At 43.1% G+C, this 11,225-nt stretch overlaps 1 protein-coding gene and 1 long non-coding RNA gene across 3 annotated transcripts in view; one reads left to right on the top strand and one right to left on the bottom strand.

Moving 5' to 3' along the window:
* LOC116240382 (uncharacterized) overlaps positions 1-3,309 on the top strand; it is a 21,171-nt gene extending 17,862 nt beyond the window's left edge. Inside the window, exons 1-3 of one of the 2 annotated variants that reach the window (XR_004169294.2) lie at positions 3-90; positions 922-1,036; positions 3,221-3,309. This is a non-coding gene — a long non-coding RNA (uncharacterized LOC116240382). Of the gene's footprint in view, positions 1-2; positions 91-921; positions 1,037-3,220 lie in introns of those variants that run through there. The other variant, XR_016464536.1, reaches the window with a different exon arrangement.
* Positions 1-10,194, bottom strand: part of E2F6 (E2F transcription factor 6) — an 11,464-nt gene extending 1,270 nt beyond the window's left edge. The window contains exons 1-6 of the mRNA XM_090136370.1: positions 9,876-10,194; positions 4,916-4,964; positions 3,248-3,464; positions 2,774-2,933; positions 1,480-1,593; positions 160-307 (exon numbers count right to left, since the gene is read on the bottom strand). Of these exons, the coding sequence (XP_089992496.1) occupies positions 160-307; positions 1,480-1,593; positions 2,774-2,933; positions 3,248-3,464; positions 4,916-4,964; positions 9,876-9,941 (754 nt within the window). The 5' untranslated portion in view covers positions 9,942-10,194. The remainder of the gene's footprint in view (positions 1-159; positions 308-1,479; positions 1,594-2,773; positions 2,934-3,247; positions 3,465-4,915; positions 4,965-9,875) is intronic.
* Between the last annotated feature and the right edge of the window lie 1,031 nt (positions 10,195-11,225).

An 11,225-nucleotide genomic window follows, 5' to 3' on the forward strand; every position in this document is an offset into this window, starting at 1 on the left:
CCAGATACTTCCTATACTCCCGCACATCTTAGCATACTTGAACGATCTCCTGGGGTGAAAACTTACACTGTTATATTGAAGTTGAAAACTGTAAGACAGTCTTTTAAAAATGAAAAAAAAAAATTACATGAGGATAAAAATGTAAATGGGAGATGTTACCTTCACCAGGAGGAACTGATGGCTCAGTTTCAGAAGTGACAGCTTCCTTATCTTCAGAAGTTTTGTCTCCTGGCTTATCTTGTTCCACGTCACACAGATACACGTCAATGGGTCCTTTTGTGCTCTTTACATGTACTCTGATGCAATCCTGTAAAACAGAGACTTGCATATTAAATAAAAGACAAATCTTACACATCAGTTATGTATTTGTGCATGCATTTTAATCCCAACAGAACAAATACAAGAGTGACATAACTACTTAAATTTGCGTTACTAGTTCTATGTAAGTTACAACTTGATTTTCAGCCTAATTATTAAGTAACACTAAGCTAACAAGGTTTCACTTGTGATGGGCAACATACCTAATTAATCCATTTAGTCTCTTTACTGACCTGAAAAACGGCCAAGATTTATCATATGCTTAGTAAGAACAGAAGTAAGAACTTGACAGTCAATGCCATGGATCAGAAAACAAATCAGAGCACATCAAGGTTTTATAATAATATGGTAAAACAAACTCTAGTACTGTTTTCCTTTAGCAGACATCACATTGCAAGGCACAGACAAGTCATATTCAGTGGGAAATGGTTAGAACAACATTCTCTCTAAAGAACTGCCTTTCAAATCCTGCCTGCCTCTGGAATCTTTTCCTTCTCACTGGCATGGGATGAGACACAGCTTCTTTTGCCTGTGAAATCAGCAGATATATGCATTGTGGATTTAAATCTTCTGTTTTTATTGATCTGTATCTTCTTTTCCTAGGATGACCTGAATGGGAACAGGTATGCTGTACCATAAAGAAAGGACAGGCCACATCCCCTGCCTCCATGAAGAATACATCTGGACAACCAGAACTACAATCTGATCAACAAAAGAAGTATGTTTCATACTTCAGTACTACAGTAACAATAGTTGCCTGCTCATTAAGCAGTAAGATAACATTTACTTGCTGTTACCAAATTATGTTACCAAATTCTGCTTATTTTCTTTAAATTCGCAGCTTTTATAGATTTTGCTCAACAAATGTTGGTTTCATTATCCTAATCAGTGACCAAACACACTGATACTGGAAATGAGAAACATGTATTACAGTTGCTCCATTATTTCCAGCAAAACTTATGTAGTAAGTAAAGTTCACACGTTTCCTTAAGACTATTATACCTACAGCACTATTTAGTGAAACACAAAAACAATGAAGTATCAATATTTGCTACACATGACAAAGAAACTCAAAATCAGTTAATGATTGCTACTGCAAAAGAAATAAAAATAAAATTTAAGAACCTTTCTTCCATTAAGAGAGAAAGCTGTAAAACTTACTTCTTTAGGAATCGGTATTTCCAATCTGGTTTCTTCTGGAGCTTTGATTGCAATCACAATCTGTTTTTGAAATGCCTGAATGCTACGGATATCTTGGTACGTCACATAAGCTAGTGTATACATTGGTCAAGGATTCTGTACAGTTATTTGCTAATGGGCAGAAGCAAAGAGTATGATGTTAAGACACGCTGACCAGAACACCCATTTAAGAAAAGTGGTCATTAGTTCAGCTGATATTACTTTAATATTAGCTTTGTAAAATTAATTATTAGCTGACAGGTAGAATTTTTTTTTCTTTTTTTTGTCTTTCATTTTTCATGGAAATCAAGGCATTCAATATTATGAACTCTATATTTGATAAAACAGTTTTCATAAATACTATCGTAAGTCTATACAGCAGAGGGAAAACTGCCTTGAAGAATTCACTTTTTTCATTTGGTATTAACAATATATAGAAATAATTTCCTGGAAAACTGGAGAATTATTTTCTTAACCAGAATGGATAAACTATAATGAAAAGTTTATCATCTGATTTCATGCAGGAAATAGACACATTTCTCTTCATTTGAGCATACACCTTTTAACATTCTACCAGGCACGAGAGCTCAGCCTTATTTTATTGTACCCAAAGTCAAAATACGATGTATATATCCTATTAAAGTTACTAAAGAGGTCCCACCCTTATTATCAAACCACACCTGAAAGATTAGGACATGATCAACGTACCATTATATCTTCATGGCAAAAGGCCACTGTCACTCTGTTTTGGGTCCTCTTTCTCATCTCAGTAAGCAACTGAATCTCACTGGTAGGTCAAGATCTGCCCCTGAGACAACTTTACTCTACAGTGGAAAGAACAAGGTGATGGTCAGGATTCTAAGACTACTGCCCCACTTACATATTCCTGTTCCTTGTTACCATTGTTACCAATAATTGCTTATCTCAGTAACACTCTATTCCTTACCCTCACTGTCACCAGGATACTCTGCTTTCCTTTCCATGGCAAAGTGCCAGAGGAACGAAGAGCAAACAGTCCAACTCCTGTTCTTCCTACTCTTTTTCTCTCAATATTCTCCAGTGGAAACATCACACAGATAGCACTCTCTCAGGGATCAGTCACACTGTACATGATCCTATAGATCATGTGCCTATTATATACTAATACAGAATAACTGATGATCTCATTACCCAATGTTACTGCATACCTGTGGTACGAGTCTAAATCTTCTGCATGAATATCTGAGTACTGGCACCTAAAACCACGTGCTAAAGTAATGCAAGAGTTAAAAGGATATTTTGCATTTTCTTTGTCATCTGTTAGATCAAATAACTGATGAGCACAATCCTTGATTAATTCATCCAGAGCTTCTTCCATGGCTGACAAGTCAGAAAGTTCATCTTTAAGGTTTTGCCGCTGTGTTGCCATTTCAACAACTTGGTCAAGATTAGAACCTCTAAAAGAATATGAAAGTTGTCTAATATGCTGATGAAAAGAAGAGCCTGGTTATTGAATACAGAAAGTGTACTAATAGAAAGCAACCAGGAATTCTGGTATTCTTTACTCAGCTGAAACATGACGCAATGCACTTTTTCACTTGGTACTTGTTAATATAGTATGTCATTTGGACAGCCTGAGGATAAAGAAAAACTTAAGTCCTTTTCATCTGTTAAAATAATTCAGTGTGCTTTAAAATACTTTCAAAGCTATGCTATTCAACATCGTTGCATTTTATTGTTTCAGAAATCACAAATTTCCCAGCCAACTTACACCCACTGGATGTGATTCTTTGATCTTTTCTGAATTAAGTCGATCCCATCCAACACACTGGTGATGTCGTACACTCTTCGTTTTTGTACTCCAAGAGCTGTTGCTACGTCGTTTAAATCAAGGACACCATCTGGAGCTCTTTTGACAAGATCCATGAATTTTCGAGTCAAATAAACCAAGGATGCATCAAATCGAGGCCTTTTGACCTTCAGAGTTTCTGTAATGTTTTTGATACAATATTTAGGGTACGTTACTATAGGAATATGAAACGTCTCTGAGAAAACAAGCGATCAAGTAGCAATTAACGTGTGAGTTTGAAAGAATTCAATCATTTGCATCATGAAGTCCATTAGCAAGATGCAGTGGTTTTATCTAAATAGAAAATGCACATCTTTGTGCTTTCAACATTTATAACTAGCATGTGTAATAACAGTCACGTCACCACATGATTTGTAGGACGCGAGCTCTGACTATTAAATCAATACCAACAAAAAACTTAGGTTAATTACAGGTAGCATCAGGGCACTGACAGAGAACTGCAGCTTTATCACTTACTCCCAGACACTACTAAAACAGTTCTTCGCACCTTCTTGACTCACAGCAACTAGTAGGTCTCCCAAATAATTCTCAGGCATAGTTCAGGAGTTAGCTTGCTTCCAGGGACTATTTCAGTCCACTTGGTTCCAGAGTCTAAGAATGTAGTGTATGGACACACTTAACATGTACTGCACTGTTTAGCCTCAGGGCCTAAAAACTGGTGAAGTCACTGTTTAATTTACTATATGACAAAGATCTACAAATCAAGAATCACCATTGTACAGTATCAGAGCAGAAAAGGACCCATCAACAGCTTGGTTAATGTTATATTGTTATTTACATATGCCTGACCACTCCTTCATTTTAAAGCACAAAAGTACTTAGGGTACCTATGCTCTCATCTAAAATCTCTGATGCTAGTCAATAAAAGACTGTAAAATACCACTGCTACTTGTGCCTTGTACTGCAAAATATTTCATATCTTATCAAACTTTGCCTCTAAATATGATCTAATGCTTCCAGAGAACATGGATGCATGTGTAAGGAAGGTTCCCTAGAAACACTCTGCTTCAACTTTTTCCCAGGATGAACGAGACATGCTCTTTTATTTGCAACGTATCGCTCTCATTCTATGGCTACGAGACTGTGCTTTTTTTTTTTTTTTAAACAGAAGTGACAGGTCCAACAGCTCTCTAATCCATTTTGAATGATGTTACTGTAAGATTTGTAAGAATATTCTATCAGTGAGAAGCAAAATCATAACAACAACAAAAAAACCTAAATTTGCTCAACCCTGCGTTTACATATGTCAGTACTGATTGAAAAATAATGCTAGTTATTAGTACCAATTGAAAAATAATGCTAGGCAGCGTGATGGCCTAGGTTACTTCTCTGTAAGCTCATTTGCTTGATAGATGTAGGGATATATACTTGGAAGATGGAAAGAGAAGAGCGAAAACCATGACAAATGCAATGCCATATTTGCTAGTTAATTAAGTATGCAGCATTCTCCCTGTTCTGTCTATATGAGGTCCGTACCAATTTCACATTTGTTTACAGCATGTGTCACCACTGTAAAAAAAACCAAACATTAAATACTTCAAGGATAACACACGGAATGCAGCCACTTACTTTTTACAACTGGCATGTCATCATCCAAATTCAAGTTGAGCATTGGTGTCTGAGGAAAAAAATGAAGTATAATTAATGCAAGATACCTGCTGTTTTCAAGGAAGCACAGGAAGCTTTTAACAGAGAAACCCATGACCCAACTCTAGATGCTACTGTAACAGGAGTGCTGACAGCTCAACTGTGAAGGAACCCCATTCGATAGAAGAGGCACACACACATTAATACCCGTCAGATTTTTCAGTTCTTAAGTTCAGCACATCTCCTGCTGTTTTGGAAGGCAGGAAACATCAATAAACTTCATAAATCTCAGGCAGTGATCACAACACAAACCAGTATCTATCTATAAAGTCTATAAATACCAGTTCTAGCCATTCCATGTAATAACTCACATACAGTTGATATAGGGTAATGTACAGCATCGCAATTATTCTGCAGCAAACTTCACAAAACTCACACGATAAGTGTAGCTATGTACTTTATTCTATTCTCCCACTGTAATTTAACAAAAGCATTATTTCAAATTCAGACTCACTCTAACTGGAAGAGATCTCAAAGTTTCTGGACCAACCTCCCATTCAAAACAGAAACAGCTGTTACATCAGATCACCTTCCAATTGGGTCTGGAAAGCTTCCAAGGGTCATGGCTGTATCTCTCTAAGCATCCCATTCCACTTGCCTATCTTTATGATGAAAACATTTACCTTTCTGCCAATTTGCAATCTCTCCTGATGTTTCAACTTATGGTTATTTCCTTTTAGCCTGTCATCATACACTGCTGCTAAGTGTCTGGCTGCAGCTTCTTGACAACTTCCCTGCAAATAGTTGTGGGTTGCTGTGGCTTAAAATGTTCCTTCAGTTATGTGCCCTAACACATGTACCACTTTTGACAGACGTCTGATGGCTGCACTCAAGTTTATCACCATCCTTCCTGTACTGGTCAGTCCCAAATAAGACACAGCACTCCAGGAGCAACGTAATACTTGACAAGTAAAGGAGAACTCTACTTCCTTTGGCCAAGCCAACAAATCCCATATGCCTCAATGCCAGAACATACTGTTAGCTCATATTTAGCCCACTGTCCATACAGACTTTCAGGTCAAAACAGGACTCTTCAGCAGGATCATTCCATAGCATCTCACAGCCTTTACCATGTTAAGTTACACTTCCAGGTGTAGAATTCACGACTTTTCAACTTCCTTGTTCAAGTTGATCAGTTCCTTGATGATCCATCCCTTCAGCCTATGCAGAGGTTCCTAACATGTTCCCCTCCCCATTTGCTGACAACCTGTAAGCATCAGAAGGGCACATCCCATGTCCTCCTCTACATCACTGATAAACATATTTAACATTATTGGTCCCACAGTAGACCCCTGAAGAATTCCCCATGAAACCCACTTTCATGTTAAGTATAAACCTTTGTGCACTCCTCTTTAAGCTTAATGATCCAGTCAGTTTTGAATTCACCTGCTATCTGTAGTACATCCACTTAAAGAAGACGACGCTGCTGGAGACCACTTCAAAAGTCCCGCTAACATTAATGTAGATGACATCTGCAGTTTGGATTTACAGTCACTGAAGGTACTCAGTTTGCAAGGACAGTCACACTTGGCTGTTTCCAATCACCTTCTTTCTGTTCCACAACCTCTCACAGATCAGAGTACAACCTAACAATGACATCAGCCAGGTCTCTCAGACCCTTTATTAGTGATATTACTACCCTCCACTAGGTCCTACAGACTCAGGTTGAGGTTTCTGTTTCCTTGCTGGCTGTTCCTTTCCAGCTCAAATCCTACTTGTTAGGCACAAAGCCTAAGGGATATCACATCCAAAGAGCTAAGTAAGAGGGCTGAGCACTTCAGCCTTGTCTGTATCTGCTTTCACTAAACTACTTCTTCCCTTTAGCAGCGAATTCACATTCTCCTCCAATCACCCTTCCTTGACTGTTAACACAGCAGTAAAAGATCCAGTCATCCTTGATTGTGTCCTTAGAGGCCTCCACCCTTTATCTTTTCAAGCTGCCTCTCCCATATCTCAGTGACATGTTGCATGAATAATCTGAGTCTTGAAGTCTGCTCTCCCGAAGTCCTGGCCTTGTGCTCTGCTACTTACCTTTCTTGCTAAACTCAGGACCTCAAACTCTGCTTCTGAGTACCACGCTCCTGATTTCTCTGTTCTCGAGATACAGGTTCAGGAGGGCATCACTCCTGGCTGACTCATCTAAACACCCAGATAAACTACTGGTCTCTAGTAATCATAGCTCTAATAAGAAATTTCAAACCAGTGAAAAAACTGGTATCACCTTCTTTATAGCTTTAAAGCAATACTACCAAGCAACAACCAGCTCAACTGCCAAAGTGAATAAAAGTTTGAGAGAATTTAAAGGTTTGTGCTCCAGACCTGAATGTAAACAAGTCTTACAGGGAGCAGCTGAGAGAACTGGGATTGTTCAGTCTGGAAAAGAGGAAGCTCAAGGGAGGCCTTACTGCTCTCTACAACTGCCTGAAAGGAGGTCGCAGTGAGGTAGAGGTTGGCCTCTTCTCCCAGGTAACAGCAACAGGACAAGAGGGCACGGCATATGTTGTGCCAGGGGTGGTTGAATACTAGGAAATGTTTTTGGTTTTTTTTTTTCTTGGAAAGAATGGTGAGCCATTGGAATAGGCAACCCAGGGAGGTGATGCAGTCACCATCCAGCACAGCCACTCAGCCCTTTCTCACGCCTTGCACCCAGGCCCCCATATCACACTGCAGACATGCAAGCAGTTGGAGGTCTTGCTATGTACTTCAGGGTCAGTGCAGCAGCAGACATGAACAAGATGAGCAGGCTAATTAGGTGCCTAGCATCACCAGAGTCTGATGAGGTTGACTGCAAATTGTGCACTCGTGAACTGAGAAAATACCTGTGAGAGACTAGAAAGCCTTGAGCAACCCCTAGGGGGCACTGTAAAGTGCCTCTGTTGCGCTATGATGTCCTAGGAGCCCTCTATAAAATCTATATGGCCCCAACTCCTCCCTCACAGCATTTATGGGATCTCTATGGTCCTGTATTCCTCGAATGCTCCCCCCACAAAGGCTCTACAGGGCTCCAAGATCCCCCCTATATGGCCCAGAACACAACCCCAACCCACAGGGCCTATACACCTTTATGAGCCTCATGAGACCTCTCCACTCCACAGCTGCCCATAGGCCTCAGCCACCGCTGCTGCTTTCCAACCATTCTGCACTGCCTTCCACATCGCTGTCCCGGCTTCACCTCCTTGTCCTTCTCTGAGACCCCAGCAGCTCCACCTCCTCTTTCTCATTCTGTGTTTTTTGCTTATAGCACAGTGTCAAGTTGTTGGTTTTTTGTTTTTGCTTTTTTTTTTTTTTTTTTTTTTTGAAATAGACAAAAACAAAACTGTTTTCTCTTCTTAAGGGATTACATTCCATTACATTCCAGATTTTAGTACTGTATGAGTTACAGCCTGAACCACTGATTGATCACCTGGGAAAAAGACCTAGTCAGCCCTGAGAGCACAGGTGAAGGCAATTCACCTGTGTGACCCAAAGGGGTGGAACCTGGCTGCACTTCTCTCAGACCTCATTTAAGGGCTGACTGCCAGTAGGGAAAGATCTCTGGTTGGAGATCCCCCCCCACACTCCCCTTGTGGAGCTTTTCCCCATGAGCCCAGATCCTTGGAGATGGGTGAACATTCCTTTCCTATTTGTCCCTTCTGCCATTGTCTGGTCGGGTAGTTGGTGACCCTGCACATAGCAGGGTTGATGATCACTGTGATCCTTTTCAGCCCAGGCCATTTACGATTCCACTCTTGTATTGCCTTTCCAACTGTAACAAGTACTTAGAATATACTGGGTTTCTATTAATTCTGTTACTCTGTTCTCTGGAGTCATATATATTCATTAAAATTTAAAGGCGTTGATGGAAACACCTATTCTGGCTGGGAAGCAAAGTTTTACCTACAGAGAGCTTTGTTAGAAATCTTAGCTGTAGCCTGCAAGCATTGATCTCTGGGTGTCCTGTCAACTCTTTCTGCTCCATGGCTGCTTCACCTCCAGCATCAGGATAACAACCTCAGTTTCAGAAACTCTCCCTCTTTCACGTTTTATTTATTAGCTTCAATTCCAATCACAGAATGACAGAATGGTCCGGGTTGGAAGGGACCTCAAGGATCATGAAGCTCCAACACCCCTGCCACATGCAGGGCCACCAACCTCCCCATTTAATGCTAGACCAGGCTACCCAGGGCCCTGTCCAGTCTGGCCTTCAACACCTCCAGGGACGGGGCATCCACAACCTCTCTGGGCAGCCTGTTCCAGCACCTCACCACTCTCTCTGTAAAGAGCTTCCCCCTGACATCCAACCTAAATCTTCCCTCCCTCAACTTAAAACCATTTCCCCTTGTCCTGCTGTTATCTACCCTTTCAAAGAGCTGACTCCCCTCCTGTGTGTAGATTCCCTTTAGGTACTGGAAGGCTGCAATGAAGTCACCCCACAGCCTTCTTTCCTCCAGGCTGAACAAGCCCAACTCCCTCAGCCTTTCTTTGTAGGAGAGATGCAACAGCCCCCTGATCACCTTGGTCCTCCTCCGGACAATCGCATTACATTACATTGTATCATCTCACATTCCGCTATAATATTTAGTAAACTGAAGCTTTTTTTCCCTTTAGCTCGTCACCCTTGCTTTCCTCTGAACCTCTGAGTCGTTGAGAGGAATAAAACGCTCAGATGCAGCCTGGCTGCTTTCCTCCAGTGCGCTCACAGCCCGTTCAACTCAACCATAGCTCGTACCGCTGGGGCAACCCCGAGCGCAGCGCCCAGCGCGGCTCCCAGCATCCCGCAGCGCCGTCCCGCCCCACGCACCCCTCCTTCCTCCGGCCCCTCAGCGGCAGGAGCCAAGCGTCAGCCCGGCCCCGCCCTCACTCCGTTCCCAGGCGGCACCTCCCGCCCCCGCCCGCCGCGTACCGCGCTCAGACGCAGCGTGTCCGGCCGTAGCGGCCTCAGGCGCTCCCACTTGGAGGCGGCGGCCATGTTCGCGCGGCCCCTCCTCCTCCCTCACGCCGGCGGCGGCCTTCGGAGTGGCGATAGAGCGCTCAGAGGCCTATCCGATGAGGCTGCGGGCCCGTGCTGGAAGAAGGCGCCTCCATCCCCGCCCGCCTCCGGACGGAGGGGGTGCCTGGGCTCACCGCGAGGCGCTGCGGCCGCTCCTACCCTCCCCCACCTGTGGGCGGCTGGGCGGCGGATGGAGCTCTTGCGCATGCGCGCACCTGGCGAAGGTGACGCAAAGGCGGTGCGCCGGGGCTGCTCTACCCAGAAGCCTCTGCGGCGCTCAAGCTAGGCGCCCGTCCCGCTCCGCGTGGCTTTCCCGTCTCGCGCCGGAACTGCTGCTGGCGGCGGAACGGCGGGAAGCGCGTTCCTCAGTTGTGCCGCCAGCGCCGCGTGCTTCGCTGAGTGCCTCGTTGTCCCATCGCCGTCGTCTGTTGTTCTCTCAGTGCGCAGCCCAGAATCACAGACTGTCTCCCAAGTTGGCGGGATTACCGAGTCCAAAACCCAAACCCCGTGTTCGAGAGCGGTGTCCGACACTGCTTGCTTGAACTCCGGCAGTCCCGCAGCCCTGGGCAGCCAGTTCCGTGCCCACCGCCCTCTGGTGCACAGCCTGTCCCGGACCCCAGCTGCCCATCCCTGCCACAACTCCATGCTATAGCAGCTAGCTACTGCCTCCGACAAAAACAATTCTTTGCTTGCTTGCTTGTCTGTTGATTGATTGCTCTTCATGTCAGTTTACTGTTCTGCATACAAATAATCTGTCACGGAATTCTTTTGCACAAAAAATTCCAAAGCTGTTTTGCTTCCCTGCCCTACCACAGGAGGTGATGTTTCAGAGCACTCCCTTGCAGTAAATAGGTGTGAATTTCATTGAACGTTGTAAAAATACTATCCTGGTATGTGGAAATCAAAGTCGTGAAGGATTTCATTTGTCTTCTAATGGCCAGACAGGGCAGGTCAGGAAACACTCTTATCTTGAAAATAAAGTGAATTTATTTTTGTTTACTAGCTGTTTCATATCCCTTCAGATTAGTTATTCCTCTGGAGAAGCTTGAGTCACCACTGATAAAACAGATGACTCTAGAGAGGGTGGATTTTTATCTTGGTAACTTGTTTTTCAGTTCCTCACTTGCACATTAATAATCTTTGTAGAGATGTGTAGAACTCGGGCAATTTTCATGCTTTTTTCAAGGCACGTTTGGATCTGAGAGACGGGATGTTTCAGGAGCAGAAGCACGGGGGGTTACAGGTTTTAGTCAACATGCATGT

Source organism: Phasianus colchicus, chromosome 2 (genome assembly GCF_987193195.1).
Source record: "Phasianus colchicus chromosome 2, bPhaCol1.hap1.1, whole genome shotgun sequence".
NCBI classification, from domain to species: domain Eukaryota; kingdom Metazoa; phylum Chordata; class Aves; order Galliformes; family Phasianidae; genus Phasianus; species Phasianus colchicus.